The sequence below is a fragment of the Gavia stellata genome, chromosome 3 (assembly GCF_030936135.1).
Source record: "Gavia stellata isolate bGavSte3 chromosome 3, bGavSte3.hap2, whole genome shotgun sequence".
Classification (NCBI taxonomy): Eukaryota; Metazoa; Chordata; class Aves; order Gaviiformes; family Gaviidae; genus Gavia; species Gavia stellata.
Window position 1 is genome coordinate 52210761 of NC_082596.1, and position 16589 is coordinate 52227349.

Below are 16589 nucleotides of genomic sequence, written 5' to 3' on the forward strand. Positions count from 1 at the left end.
TGTCGTTACTGTGTACCCCTGATAGATCTACTTCACAGAGAGAAGACAGAAGACTGATACCTTCAACAGACTTTCACTAGGTCAGTGATTAAGTTCTCAACTACATAACAAATGAAAAGAAGCCAATGACTCTGCACTGCCTGGCTACCTTAATGCATACCATCGGTGACCAGCTATGTAGCTATAAACGGTCATCAACATAATTCATATACTTATGGCTGAAGATGCATATATATGGGAAATCCTGATAGAGCAGAGGCTTAAAACAGTGATGGAAAATGGGTGTGATTCCTTATTTATAATTTAAAAAAAAACACAACAGAAAAAAGGAAAAGGAAGACTAAAAGAAGATGTTTCTGTTGTTAGAAATCTTAAACTGAAAGATTTCAAATTTCACAAAGCAAATAATCTCAAAACTGCCTCTTTGAATTAAAGTACATGGAAGGCCACCAGTTTATTTTATATGGTTAACACACTGGAATCATTCTCAATTAACACAGTGTGCCATTGTTACAAAATAGTTAGTTTATTGGAGTCTCAGCCAAATATATCATCAAATGCATAGAGCACAGAGTTTAAATATGGATATATACCACCACTGTGATCCTCTGCTCCCTGAGACTTTTGGGTACAAGGTCAGCAGCTGATAAAAAAAGCAGCCTGGAGATGCTTAATTTATAACTACGGAAGCGGCTTGAAGAATAGGGTGACAGCACCAAAGCACACTGGCTGTAGCGGAGTCCTCCTGACCTTGATACTCCTTGTGAAAGACAGAACGGGGGAGCGAGAGACTGAATGCGCTATATCATCATGCAGGGCTTCTGTTAGACTAAATGGCCAGGGCAGCAAGCAGTTCTAATTTTAAAATCACACTGGAGGACTAATATTTAATAACGCAGCCTGGCTGTGCTTGATACCAGTGCAGTACCTGGCAAATACAGGCTGACAGACAGCCTGCTGTAAGGGCACTGCAGACTTTTGCGACATGCTTTTTTATTAGTGGTGTAGCGATGTCGATTTATTTTGACATAATTAAACGAATACACTGAAATTGTAGTTAAGCACCCAAACTGATTTCCAAGTGTATCCCTTGGGCATGGATAGATGGGTATTGCAGGGCTGTTATTACAGAAGGGTCACTCAAAGTCAGGACGCTACTGATACGGGCTTTCCTTCTTTTGCTGAATGTTTTGGCAGTGCACAGCGGCCACCTGAAGACGCTCCTGTGTTTCTGTGCTACGGACAAAAGCAGGACTGTGGGGGTCAGCTGCATGCCCGTTGCAGGGTGAGTTTGCTCCTTCGGCATGAAAGGAGTTTATTTCTGGTGGCAAGAATGCAGGGAGGCCAGGAAGGCACTGACAAGTTTGGATGTACCCTGGTCAATGCCAGACTTGAGCAGAGAAATTACTGCTCGGTCTGGTAAAGTTCCCATTCTAGAGAGGTTTAAGAATCTGCAAGAATTCCTGTTTTAGCAGTATCAGCCAGGAAGACATCTGTTAACCATGACATGATGTTTCCCTCCTCCCCCTGCCCCCCCAGCATGAAATTCTTCTACCTCTTACTGTTTATATTGCGGTAGAGATTGTAGACTCTCCTACAAAGCCAATATAAAGCAAAATAATTTCTCCAGGGTAGACCAGAATCTAAATATGACTAACACAATTAATAGAAGCCGTAGAGTTTGTGTTGGGAAAGTATTGAAGCTGCTTTTTCAGAATCATCCCCTGACAGGCTGTTTGTGGATATTACTTTTAGAAACACGACAGCTCGGAACTTTGCTGTAAAAAAAGACCAAACCAAAAGCACATCTCCTTCCCCACAGCTATCTTCAAGGAGGAAGCTCAGCTACTCCTTGAAAACAGCTGAGGACTTGCAGCTAAAAATCCTCTGCAAGTCAGGACTAATTCAGCTTTAAGTTACAAAAGTATAGAGTCAATGTCAGTGATGATAAGCTCAGGCTCCACAAAAATTGAGGGAACTGCGTGTCGCATAGGCTGAAGTGCTAACTGCACGTATTTCAGAGAAAAATCCAAGCAGGACCACACATTTTGCCTGTCCTATGCCTCAGGATAAAGCCTGCAGTGTTTACTGATGCAGCATTCACCCAGACCTCAACAGAGTTTTACCAGCGGAGAAATCCTGGCCTGCAAAGAATGAGCCGGGCTCCCAAGAGTAATAGAGGTGCACGTAGCCCTATTCTGCAGTCAGCGCTGCAGCCCAGCATCCAGCCTTGCTCATCCACACCGCCATGCGTTCACGTTCCTCTCACATACCTTACCTCCATTAATTGCTCTGACATCCATAAGGGGCAGGGGGAAATATCTGCAAGATTGCAGCTGCCAAGCATTAATGCTAAATGCTGGCCAAGTAACGAAACTTTAATTACAAGCTGCAGCTCTCCACACACAACAAAACGTTCGGTGCTGACATCAGAGCCACTCTCAGCTGCTCCGGCACTTGCGAGAGGCAGTAATTACAGCTGTATTCCGCTCAGGACCAGAGACTGGTTTCAATCTGTGTACAGCAGCTCTACAGCTCCGCGGTCATTTGGCAGAGGTCTGTCAATACCGCGATGGCTGTGCACAGTCAGGAAAAAAACACAGGTTTCTTGCTGGCCTCAGACTGCAATTTGCTTTAATTGTAGCATATGCCGATTTTTATATTTGAGGAAGAAAATGACTTAAAATTACAGCCTATTATGCTCCTGTTCACACTGATGTGAACTGCAGGGAGGGGGAATGCCAGCTGAGTCCAGAAAGTCTAATATAGATGCGAGTAAAGTCTCCTACATAGCCGATATGGCCCTATATTCACCAGCTCGACACACAAGCCCTCCTTACCCGCAGCCCAAGTTGCAATATCCTATATAACCTGCAAGCTCCCCGGACACTCCGACACTACCTTGTCTCCCTTCTCGCCGCTGAAGGAAGCACCAGCCCCTTGTGAAATCTCTCAGCGGAGCCCTGAAGAACAGCTACCCACCCTTCGGTTTCTTGCAAAGCTATGCAGGTCTTGCATGGCGTCACAGCTATGCTGCTTCGACCTTGGACAAGACAGCTCTTGGCACGTGCCAGTAATTCCCACCAACAAAAGAAAAACAGCATTTAATGTCCTTCAGCCCTTTCTTAGATTAATGCCTGCCTTCAGAAAGGGAGATGCAAATGCTGCAGACCCTCAGGCAATGCTGAAGAAGTGATGGCTGGAAGGCAAATTCAGGCAAAAAAACCCCCAAAATGTGAAATAAGGCATTTTTCCAGACACAGCAGTAATTAACCCCTAGACAAAATGAAAAAGCAGGGAAACGCCTGTCAATGCAGGTATACTCTAGACAAAAAATGACGTTGATTTTAACAATTGCCCTTGAAGTCCGTTTTTCACCTTTAAAGCATATAATCATACCTCTGTCACAGTGGAAATCCCCAGTCAGGTCCTTATTGCAATAAAAGTACCTCAAAATGCTGTGGTTAACCAGCATACGGAAAAGAAGGGCATTGGAGACCTCCCCTGCAGGACGCTATCCTGGCTGTTCTATTTTGACTTGCCCAACCATGTCCATCTCAGCACCAAGCTGAAAAGGGATCAAAGACCTCAGATGATCCTAGAGGACTCAGATTGCCTGGCACACATTCGCAGCCTGAGGAAGGCTGGAAACACAACCATGACTGCTAAAGCTATGTTCACTTTGGATGCCAGTTAACAATGTCTTTCTGTTTGAGGGAAGACAGTTCCTGTCCATGACAATAACCATATCAAAACCTAACAAATATTTTCCCACCCAGCTGTAGCTGCCATAAAAGGCTGACACTTTGTGGGTTGGCAGCCAAAAAATAACTTGCCAACCCTAAAAGTAAAACTGGCTGAAAGTAAGCAGAGGACATACTGCACTTCCCACCTGAAAATTTAGCACAAACACAGCCTCAGAGCTCGATTAAGCCTTTCTGAGCAACAGGCAGAACACTCCTGCCAGTAAGGAAAGAAGCTTCAGTCTACATGGAACACATAAAATCAATTTATTTTGAAGAAGGAGCACTCAAAAGCCCTATTATCAAATAAAGGCCAGGGTGGGGGGCAGAAAAGAACCTACAAAGACTGTATCTTTACATACACTAGCAGTTTCTTAAATCATATCTCTGTTCCAAATTAAGTGAGGACATGGACAACGCTTCAGACCTCAGTGTTTCAAATCTTATCCTATGTGTATATAGCTAAGAGTGCTAGGTTACCACTTCAGGGGGAAAAAAAAATAGTTTTTCCCTGCTGCCTACTACTACTTCGGATGTATAATTCAGACAGATACGTGCTCGCATGCATATGACAGCACTGCATCTTGCAATAGTCCTGCCAAAATAGCACACCAAAGTCTACAGACGTGGTGCAACTGAAAAAAGGCTCCAGAATTCTCTCACCACAGAAAACACTGAGGTAGGGCACAGATCAAGGAACAGTTAGGTGTCTGTATTGTTATGGGTTTGGATATAGTGAAAAATATACAGGCTCTGCTCGTAATTGCTGCAATTAAAGGAAGGACTATGCCATGGTGAAGTAAATACCTGGGAAACAAAGGCTCTACTGGACACCGAAGCGCTGTTCTGAGGAGTGAATGATAAGCATCAAAACACAGTGCAGCTTCATGACTTCAGAAAAGCCCTAATGGGCATCCTCCTATTTTGTAATAGATGCCAATTAGAGGAAGTATAAATTTTCCTCTAAATGCAAGAGAATGAACGCATTGTTCAAACAAGCCTTTCATCTAAAGCGTTTATGAAATACAGCAGTAATAAAAGCATTTACTTTTGTAATAACTCCACGAGTTTGTTTTCACATGTCCTGGTAAGTAACTGTCATTTAGAACAAAGCATTCCAAACAGCTGTTATTAGTAGATTAAAAATAATAATAATCTTCTTAAAATACGGCCAAATGTAACCTCAACCTTCAAAATATTGTTACCAAAATTTATCTGTGCTACACCTAATTTTGCATTTTAACTTACCATATATGAAGGAAATATTAAAACCCGCTTATGTTTGCCACATGGCCATTGGGGATCATCTAAAAGATTTGGGTCATATTCAACGAAGTCTCCCAGGTCGCTACCTATGAAACAATGGTAAATATAAGAAAGGAATTCATTACATCAAGAAATCTCTGGACTTAACAGAAGAGGCAAATAAGTTCTCAGACAATGCACAACATGATATTCATGCAAGATTTTTGAAAGAGTAGAAAGATTTCTCTAAATCTTGAAAACTCTACTAATACAATTTGCGAGGATATACTGGACCCACAGCTTATGAATTAGCCGGTAAATGTGAATTTAGGGCTTAGAGAACTGCAAAATTATATAAAGCTCCACAATGACTCTTATTCCCGGCAACAAGTTTTCATCTGTTTATACAGATGTTTTGATTTGTTTCATTTAACATGCCAAAATATCTTAAGCATATAGTGCTTTGGCTTATGTTTTGTGCCCGTTTTGTAAACACAGCCCTTTCCAGCCTAATAAAGGTCACAAGTATGATTTACACCTTCAGCTTGTGACTACTGTCTTGGCCCTGTAAATTTTCCATAGCAAAGGAAGGTAATGATGAGCCTGATGAGGGAAGAACAAACAATGCTGGTGACAGGAGGAGGCACGCGGAGTGCCATCAGGGGCTGTCAATACGACCAGCAGTCTTGTTTACTTAACCTTCCATCATCCATAAGCCAGCTTTGCTAGACAAAAACAGGGAACGAGCTCTGTTTCACCCACATGAGACTACATTTTGCTTAATTTAAGCAAAAAAAGGGGCTAAAACATGACATATTTCCACAGTAACTGCCTATGACCAGGCTATGCAAGGATATTAAAACAAGCTTCTTGAGAAGTTACCTGCATCAATGCTCCCCTGGGTGCTGTTAGCTCTTCCCAAAGAAAGGCTACGATGGCTTGCGTTGCGAAACTGGGAGAAGGATGAGGTGGAGTCTATCGTATTTCTCCGAGTTCCCAGAGCATTGGTGGGAAATAGGAACTGCGTATAAGACACCGTCTAAAAAGCAAGTCAGAACGGACAGACAGTTACTATCAGCCCAGCTCGGCCACAGTGGGATGCCTTTGGTGCATCCCAATTGGACGCAATGGAAGCCAAATTAGTGAAGGATTTCCTGGATTTAATAGTTAGGCACAGATGAATAAGCACCAGTCACCTACATTTGCTTCAGTGCAGCCAGTTTATCCATGCAAAAAAAGCTTTTGCAAAGGCATTAATTCTTCAACAAAACAAAACCACAAACATATGCACACAAGTTCTAATACGCTGGATTTACAAAATCCTACTCAAGGGACAGATTTAAAAATATGTCAGTTTGGTCGTGTTTTTTTCAGTGGGCCTTCTCTGTGGCAGATTTCAGCTTCTTTACTGGAACAGCATCATCTACATGGGTCCCTCAGCACTGAGCTGCGAGAGGCAAATCACTTGAACGTTGCTAAACTTAAGCACTTTCTCTGGTATTTCTCCTATAGGACTTCATCTGGCAGAGTCTTATTGGTGTCGTAAGTGAGCTCCAGTTTATAGCAATGGTTGTGGGAGATCATTTATTACCTCCCAACATGGACTAATTGTGAATTAATAACTTGTGACAAAATTATTTTTAAAGTGTACTGATTCTCTGCTCATACCCTTGACCAGGAATAGGCTACGCCTTGCTTCTTGTAGGTTTATCTTCCAAAAATAACATTATAGTGAAGAAAAAAAATGAGTCTCAGACTCTAGACTGGTTTACGAGGAGGTCAGAACAGGTTTCAAATAAAACACGTGAGCTTTCACTTATTTATAGGCAGACAGATTGTCGTCAGGAATTTACAGCCTGTGGTCTGGCCTGACACCTGGTTAGGTGAGCACACCATGTGTAGCAGCATTGACCTAGGGCCTTTAAATCCATATAAGACAGTAGATTGGGTAAACTGAACTGTAAAAAGTACATCAGGCTTTCAGCAAAAGTTGTTTTCATTTATGATTAAAATTGTCTCTCCTCTATATATTTGTTTAAAATGGATCACTTTCCCTAAAGAGTCATTAATTACTTATTCTTTTCAAGTGAATGTACTCTTGGATTTTGAAATACTCATCAGATTTGTACTACCGTCTTCCTGCTCTTTGGAAAAATATACAATTTATTTTATTAAATAAAATTGAGAGCAAACAGAATTACAGCTTACAACTCTCACCAGAAATTATTTTCAAGCCCCTGACAATATTTTCTGCAGTGATACCTCCTGCTAGAGCCAGGGGAAGGCTGCGCGATTCAGTAATGTTTTACAGACTCAGATGTTGCCAGAGGCAAATTTCTTCAAGGAGACAGAGTTGTTTGCACTGACAGCTTGGGCAGTCCTCCTGAATTTCTGCTAAGCTTATTTGCAGTTTGCACATACTGTGCTTTAACTACTGTGTTACGCTGCACGTTATAATTTATGTTTATATTTGTGCTTGTTATTAGTTAAGACTTTTTTTTTCTTTATTATATAAAATCTAAGGGAGTAGGAACTGAAGGATCCCCACCTTCCCGTCCGCTCCGAGCTCCACACCTTCAAGACCAATTATCTCTTTCAGACACACTCCAGTAGAATGGCACTGGCGTCCACTGTCCAGCTTCATATCCCTGGGGAACAGAAACCAGAGCAGAAACAGCTCTTAATACATACGCCTTGTTCACCTTCCACCAACCAATGCTGAAATAAGGTAGCGGCATTAATCCAAACATGCCAATGTAATGCACAGACCAGACAGCTTTTCCTATGGGCAGCAGCACCTGTGTTGTCTAAAATACATTATAGAGAAAACCCCCACTTCGTTCCAGGTTGCACCTCATACCCCACCCATGGTGCAGAGCAAGGTTCCCCATCACTGGGTGTCTCTGACAGAACCTGACACTGGGAAGGAACTGGAAATCATATACACTTCAGGTGAGATCCAACAATCTAGCTTGAACTTGACTGCCATGTATCCAGCAGACAGACGCTCCCAGAGTACATACCCATGTCCCCCTATGCTGTCGGATAGAGGTGATTGCCTGTGAAAGCCTCCAGGAGGGATTCCTGCTCCTCCGAGCGCAGAAGTGTCCAAAGCCCAGTGACCCTCCTGCTGGAGGCTGGCAGAGAAACCCAGCTCTCCATCGCCTCGGAATGGAAACTTGGGGATCTACTTTAGAAGGACTGACCCACTCTGCATCTTACACTTGGAGGTAAATGAGATGCCTGAGACAACCAGGCTGTATCCCATGCTTTAGCCTCATGATCAAAATGTGAGTGAAGGTAAAAAAGACTATGAGCAAATTTGTGCTCCGCAAATGACAGCTGTATACAACTCCAGAGTATTTATCTTGCAATATTTTCCTGGCTGATTTCCACTGAGGTCCAAGTATGTGCTTAAAAATCTGTGTGGGAGAGATGCTGACACTGAGGCAGGAAGAAGCCCTGCAGGCTCTTCACCCGATTGCAGGGCTGGGCTATCTCCTACTGTGCCTCTGCACACCCTGTTTCCTTGTCTTCCCTTTCCAACATGTCACTCATTTTATTTCTCTGAAACATGGCAATTGGTGAGTCCCCAATACATCATGTACCTTACTGCTGGAAAAATCCAACACGGCTATCTGCTGGAAAACATACTTCTGTGACAAAGGAAAAGACTGTATCAAGTTTCTAATCCCAACAAAGTCCTCTTAGTTTCTTGATTCGGGTTCACTTAACACAGTGTCACATTATCATTCTTGTTTCCTGATATCATGTTACTGAGGGGCTGGACAAATAATTACATAAAAATAACCCTCTGTCAGAGGCATGGAATTAGCCTCTCCGCTCTTGCACAAAACGTGCTTAAAGGAACTATTTCTCATAAATGACAAATAGTAACTATTTCAGCAGGTCTTACCTACGAAACAAACACACAACCTGAAGAAGCCCCCAAACCCAAAAATGAAAACACATATCTGAATTACCTGAAATAATATCAGAACAGTTTAGTTTCCTTCCACTCAAAACCTTACAGACATAGAGTAAGAAATAATGCCGTTATGACTTTGAAAACAAGTCACAGAGAAATTTCTCCATGCAATTAACAGACAAGGAGAAGTAACTCTGTAATTCATATAATGAAAATCCGGCACCCTTTGAAGAGTCAGCACAGCAGCTTTAAAAAAAGACGAGCAGCTCTGGGGACTGAAAATCAGTGCTCTGGGAGCAGGGAGCAGGGTCAGCTGGCACATGTGAGCACACACAGGAACGATTCCTGGACATTAGCTGAAGATCGATGGACATTAATGCCTCCATTTTCCCATCTTTCTGATGTTTCTAAAGACTCTACCTTCAGGACCCTGTGAACAACATCACAGTCATTCTCCCTCATCCTAGGTGTTTTGCAAGGGCTACTTAGGATCTTCCCCTCCTCTACATGTGCTCTATATTTCTAGGCAGTATATCATTACTTGTGTTGTAAAACAGAGTAATTCAATATTACTGTTTGGAGAGAAACCTGTCCATAAAACAGAGAATTAAACTCCCTCTCTTGAGGAAAATCACTACTAAACAATGCAGTTTCTTATCAGCGTATAAATGGAAATGCTCATCCTGGCTTATACACATCCTCCTCTCACTGGTGAAAGATCTCGGTGAACACCTAATAAGAAATTCCTAGGCAAATTTACTGTATCCTTCTTGAGTTCCCTATCACTACGAGCAACAGCAAGCTAGTCAAGTTTTTGCAGGACAAGCCTTGATTTTTTTCCCTCCCTCGTATTACAGACAAAAAGTTCACAAATGCCTCAGCAAAGCTCTTGCTGGGAGAGCAAGCCCAAGGGCTGCCACCCTGCTGCTGGACGAGCCCCAGCACAGCTGCTTCCTCCCCACACCCCCCAAAATCCCAAGACCACCTAGGAAAGACCTGGGGGATGCCTCCACTTTGCCCTCTCCAAACGGGTGAGTCGTGTCTGGGGAACAGTCAGGACGGCTGTTTGGGTACAGCCACTGTACCAGGGCTGCCAACCACCACCACCACCAAGTTCTTCAGGACACATGCCCTCGCGTGGCACCACGGTCAATGTGCCCCGCGGGGCAGGAGCATTTGGAGGATAGGCACTTTATATAAAAAAAATTCAAGCTTTCACTGTGTTCGAGTTATTTAGATTACCGATGGGACTGAGGAACTGCACAAAGCAATATCCAGTAGTAAAAAGTCCTTACAAAATGCAGAGTAGGAAAGATGGTCCTTGCCAAAGAGGCTTTTAAGTGAAGAAAACTTCCTTCCTCCTCTTCCTCATTTTTGATTTTCCTGTTTTATTTTCCAAAAGTGCTTTTTAACAAAGTTTTCAAGGGATTCAAGCAGACACCGAAAAGCAAAAATAAATAGTGGGAACTTGATTTTACTACCTTCACTTTATTTGAGCAGGGAAAGCTTGAGGAAATGAGATCAGGGATGATGTTTCCTTAGAGGCAAGAAACTAGATTCCAGTTTATGACAAAGTCTGGGGAGTTACCCTGATTTACATCAATGTCAAGCTCTATACATTCTATTTGTGCATGCCATTTCCAGAAAGCTGAGCAGTGTTACAAACTACACTCATAACAAAACATATTGGTTTAGTTATCCAGGACTACAGAAAAAAATGAAAGTTTCTTCACCTAACAGAGTTCACAGATTTTCTTGGAACAGTAGCAGGTGACTTGGGATCCCAAACTTCTTGTGGGACAGTGAAAAGTTTTACTGAGCAGGAAGATAAGAATCAAAACAGGAAATCTCACCGTGTCTTTTATTAGTCAGGCCAGGATAAACAGAATATAAATTGGATGCTATTACCTTTGGAAGTATAACATTTCTTTGATGAATCAAATGTTATATTTTGACGTGATCTACAAAGCCCCATGCAAGACTCCTGCTGGGCACTTGCTCTTTAAATGACAGCAACAGTTGAACACTTTAACCTATGAATAATTTACGAATCCATTAAATATTAAATAGATGTCTAGATACATGAACAAGCCTTCTGCTTATTGCAAAAAGGAATCTGATAATTGTTATTTAGAGATGTAAGCCTTTTGTGTCTATGTTTCATGCTTAGTGATTCCTGACTGTGAAGATTTATTCTAAAAGCAAAGGTGGTCCATGAGACATCAAGAAAAGATACTGTTCTTATCTGTCACTGTAAATAATTTCTACTTATCATCTCTGTTTATAGGGACAAGGACAATGACAGCTTTGGAAAAGACATGCTGCCAGCCAGTCCAGCAGCAGATGTCCCGCTGCCTGAGACTGCCTGCTTTAATTGAGCGAGAACTTTCAGATCCTAATTGCCATTAGTGTTGCTAGAACAACAACTCCAGTGGCAATTTACAGGGAGAGGAGGTGGAAAAGCTCCTGGAAAGGTGGCTCTAATGAGACAGTATCCTTTTTCGCTCTCCAAACATATTCAGGTGTCAGCATGTCAGCTCTTTTCCTGATGTTCTGCCCAACTGAGAGTAGAAGTTCAAAATTTAAACCTATTAGCTTTTGCAGATTCATTGCTTAATTTCAGTCTAAGGGAACAGGGCAACTCACAAAAATGAGCAATGGAGACTCTATAAAATTCATATATGGGATGATTAGTTTTGAAATGTCCTGTTGCAGGAAAAAAACCCCCAGAATTACATGTCTTTCTGTAAAGCTAATTATGCACTTGGTTTTGGATTTTGTTCGATTTGGGAGAAGCAAGGAAAGAGGGCAATGGTAAAGAAAAGCAGGGATAGTTCAGTTTCCCTGTTAAAGGCTAAAACCACATAGTTATTCTTCCCCAAGCCTACGGAATGAAAAATGTTCAGAAAAAGTGCTCGAGATTGATGACTTAATGAAAATTGCCTGGCATACAAAATCTTTTGGGGAAGAATAGCGAGGAACTGGGTAACAAATCTGAAGGATATAACAGAGTATCCCGCTTTGCTGTGTGCTTATTGCTACTATCCATATGGCAATTTAGATGCTCTCATTTCTCCTGTAAATATTCCTGTTTTCCACACTCACTGCAATGCTTGTTACCTGACCCTGACAAATAACTGACAGCAGGGGTGCGGCATGTGAGACAACCTCACCTAAATGCTGCTTTTTGCCTCATTTTGCATATGACTTTCTTACCCAGTTTAAACACTGAAGACAAAGATTTCAGAGTTTAGGTAACGAAGGACGTTGGGAATGCCTGGCCTATGGACTCATTGATCGTTGTGGCTACATGTTATTTGGGGTGATGGTATTGAAAACCTCTTGCCCTCAGCATCATTGAACTCACTAGCGTTCTGGCCAGCACTTAGTTAAATTCAAAGTTAAATTCAGCGGTGATTTATCTTTAGAAACTGGATGAAGCTGGTTTGTAGCATTTCTGAGGACAGAAATTCTTTTTATCTGACGACTTGCTGCTTTACTTCAGAAGAACGGTCTGTCTCCCGGCATTCAATCCATTCGATTACTCATATTGCATTATTTCCCTTAACTGGAGGCAAGTTTAGTCAGTTGAATACCTATATTCTTGTCAAGACAGCAATATTCAGCAGCTATGCCTCCTGCAGGTAAGTTTCTAACCACTTAATGAATTCAATGCCATGAAGAATAAAAGATCAGGTGAATTGGCTGGTTTTATAAGGACATGCACTATCTGATGCTCTGGATTTTCTGTCCTGTAGCTCATCACCTCCAGCCCCAATGGCAGCCAGTCACTGCGAGCCCAGCGGCTGAGAGTCGAATGTAAGACTACCCGTGTTGCAGTCCCACATTCGTGAGACACTGCCAGCTCTCCTCCTCCCCTGGGTCCTCTAGATTCATCTTCTGGGCGGGACTTCACAGGAACTTGGCAGCTCTTAAAATGTTCTTATAACATCACAAAATAAAATATCATTAGAATAGGTATGATTTCAATCTGTGAATGTTTTTGCCAGTAACAAAAACAAGCTTAAAAAGTCCCTTTTCAAAAACATATTTTTAAATTATGAACCATAATGATGCCTGCCAAAGAAAAAAACCCACAACACAACAGAACTATAAGCCCAACTAACTGCACTACCTTCTTCTCCTGGAGGGAAAGACAATACGATACCTTCATCCTCCTTTATAACACCTCTAACAGTGACAGACATACATTGCCATCGCCTTTTTTGAAAATGCTTAGGCACCTGAAAATACTAATAAGAACTGGATAGCTCTCAGTTGGCAGCAAGCATATGCAGAGCCTTTCTGCAGGCCACCATGTCCTGCAGGCCCATGGAGCAACTCCGACAACATCCATGAGGACTGCCAGAGTTGTACCATCTCCTTGGAAGTTGAAGGAGAAGTGGTGCCTAGAGAAGCTCCAAGAGCTGGCAAGCAATGGAGAATGGGTTCCCTTCTTCCCCTGCCCAGGAAATCTGCCTTTTCCAGGGTAGCCACCTGGAGGCAGAGCTGAACCTGGTCCTTCTCCATCCCCGCTGGGGTCACACGGAGGGTCCACAGAGCACCCTTGCACAGACCGTGCTGGGAGTGGGGTGGGCATGTTCCCTGTGCTGGCTGCAAGGGAGAGCCTGGTTGTAACAATTCTTCTCTGGGGACATGCACAGTGCACCTGGAGCATGACCTGCCTAATGGCTAAAAGGCTAATATCTGCTGTGTCTGATCCCCAGTTCCTGTCTCAAAGGGCTGAAATCCAATTCGCCTCAAACCATCTGGAGCCCATCTCCAAATGAGTAATTCCTTCAAGTCTTGTTTAATGCATCTGCAAACGGCTCCACTCTTTGGTCTGCCATGACACGAATCCCCTCTGAGGTGCTAAAGCAGGTCAGCATGCGTGTGTACATGCACGTGCTGACTGCATGTGTGCTGGGGCAGCTATTTCCTAGTGACCTGAGGCATCTCCCCCTGTCCTGGAAGAGGAACAGCACCAAGGCTCAACTCCCTTTGCTGTGAGCTTCCACCGTGACAACCTTTGACAAAGGAGGTGTGTGCCACAGCAGCTCAGGGGTTGCACAAAGCGAACCTCTTATAAATGTCATTACCTCCCATTTTCTGCCTATCTGCAGAACTAGATGGGGATTAATTCTCATCTCCCACAAGGAAGATATAAAGTGGATGCTGAGCCAGAAATCCAGTTTCAATACCCTTCACAAAGTAACTCTTCCATCTTTTGCAGTATTATATTTAAATAATAAAGAGGAACTTGAAGAATAGTATTAGCATAAACATTACATATAATGCTTCAACTTCATAAGTATTATTAAAGAATACTGGGGTGTGAACATGATCCATGGTATAACATCAGTGAATGGTGAGAAAGGAGAGGAGAAACAATTTTTATAAAGCACAAGTATCTCTCCACAATGGTAAAAAAAGTTCAGTAGTCACTGCTCCATCTCCTCATGCATGTGTTTTATTTGTAAACTTTACTGCAAAATATCTGTGTGGTAACACAATGTGTGTTTCACAGGTGAGCAAGATTTTGTTCAGCAGAAGAATTCAGATCGTGAATACCCTTTAGCCATGAAGACTTCCAATACATTAAAAAAAAGAGTAGCAACTGCACAACTGATCCTGCAGTACCACCACTAGCACTTGAATTGCCTTGCCTCTAACCTGTGCATCACACAATGACTTTGTATTTCATAAAAATGTAATCAAAGCCAAGTATTCAGACAACATTATCAGTGTTGCTGGATCCTGTGGGTGCTACCTGCCTCTGCAGATCAATCAGCCTGTAATGATAACAAGAGTTTGTGTGTGTGTCTGTTAATTTAATAACAGAGGCAATAACACTGTTACAGTGCTCTCAGTACAAAGCAACCCTCTCGTCACTGCCCTTAGCCACCACTAAACCCTGCATAGGGTCTGATGACTTTGGGCTGTAACACTGCAGGATGCTGGGGGCCAAGGGAAGCCTGCAGGCAAGATGCTCAGTGCCTCTTTCAGCTCCTGACTTGCAGTATAGCCTTCCTTACATTGCTTTCACCTGGCTATGTCTGCTCTCACAGCTGCTCTGCTCTGCTGGTCTAGATAGGGCAAGAAAAGTAAGCTCTGGTCCTGTCATTACCCTACTCTTGGCCATGGAACAGGTGAAGCTGTGCCCGTCTTCATGTCACCAGCAAAGATGCCAGCAATCTTAATGTAGCCAGACCTGGAGAGGAGAATTTATGGCCCAGATCCACAGAAGAACCTACCTCTCAGTGACTCCAGCAGGAGATAACACATCTCAAAACCTTTGTCAATTTAGTTTTAATTCTCCCCTTTTCCCTTGCACAAAAGCACTATAAGCTAAAGCATTAGGTTTCCATCAGATACAAGGTACGGACAAAATTTTGAGGACAGAAAACTCTAGTGATTACTTCTGTTCATGACTTTTTTGTCCCCACCATGTCACCCTCTGCTTTGTACTTTTCGCTTCTCTTCAGTGTTAACAGAGAAAACTAGAGAAAGTCATTCCCCCAGCACACGGTGTCCTTCCTTCTCAGCCCCAGCAAGTACCACCAGATCAGCCTTCTGAAACCACAGGTAGAAAAACCTACCATTCATCACCGGCAGCCTCTGCACTGCTTTGGAGTATGTTTCCCTTCAAAAGCCTGCTGCCAGCTGCACTCCGGTCATCTGGCAGCTGCCCAGCTGCCGGAGGGGAGATTTGGGAACCATATTTCAGGGGACAGCTCAAACTTCATCCTTTCATGTACTTCCACGGCTCTCCTCCTCGCACCCCTCAGACCTCCATTTGTATTTGTACAACCACTTAAAAAACACAGTTTGGGGGTTTGGGGAGGGTTCTTGCTATTGTAGCTTGACCTCAGCATGGAGGGTGGGCAAGCAAGGGCCACAGTCTAGAGTACATTGCTTGCACCTCGTTGGTAAGGGGTGACGCTGCCCCATCCACCCTGGCTGGCCAAGTACACAGAGTTTAGCTGTGACTGCAGGAACTGCCTTTCAGACAGGTTTTTAAAATGGATCTGTTAGTGCAGTTTAGCTGCCAGCATCGATACAGTGGAGCTCTTCTGTGCTGCCTACAATATAACGGGGGCTGGAAGCCTCCCCAAAACACAGCTGTGCCTGGAGATTTCCTCACTGGCCACAGTACCCGCAAATCGGAGCAGAGGTGGAGAAGCAGAGGCAGCTCCACCACGTGCTCCTCTCACATGGAACAGTCCCCCCTGCATGCACGTCCACCCCACTCTCCTGCTCCTGCCAGGGCTTACTCCAGTCTAATTGCAGATGTGCCCATGGTTCCCTGCAACAATTTGTTTCTTTTTGTAAACTATTCAGTAATGTTTGCAGAACATAAACCAGTTAGGACATCTTGCCTGGGGACAGACATCAGCAATCCAGAGATTCAGAGAAAGCAAAGCTAAAGGATGCTGTCACTACAGTACTTCAAAAGGGTACCAGCGTCTCTCCCCCCTCCTACCACACATCCAAAATGTGCAACGAAGTAAGCAAGCACTGTGCAGCCCGAACAGAGTGGCTACAGTTTATGCTATACTGCCTCATCTGTTCTTTGTCTTTGCACTAGCTGTTCCTGGAAGGAGGTGCCATTGAATTGCTTCTCTCTTCCTCTGATGCTCTGGAAGAAAGACAGAGGGCATTTTTTTCTAATC

General features: G+C 43.2%; 1 protein-coding gene across 1 annotated transcript in view; it reads right to left on the bottom strand.

Annotated features, from left to right (window-relative positions):
* CABLES1 (Cdk5 and Abl enzyme substrate 1) overlaps positions 1–16589 on the bottom strand; it is a 74910-nt gene that overhangs the window by 7865 nt on the left and 50456 nt on the right. The window contains exons 5-7 of the mRNA XM_059815282.1: positions 7537–7636; positions 5871–6027; positions 4992–5095 (exon numbers count right to left, since the gene is read on the bottom strand). Coding sequence (XP_059671265.1) covers positions 4992–5095; positions 5871–6027; positions 7537–7636 — 361 coding nt within the window. The remainder of the gene's footprint in view (positions 1–4991; positions 5096–5870; positions 6028–7536; positions 7637–16589) is intronic.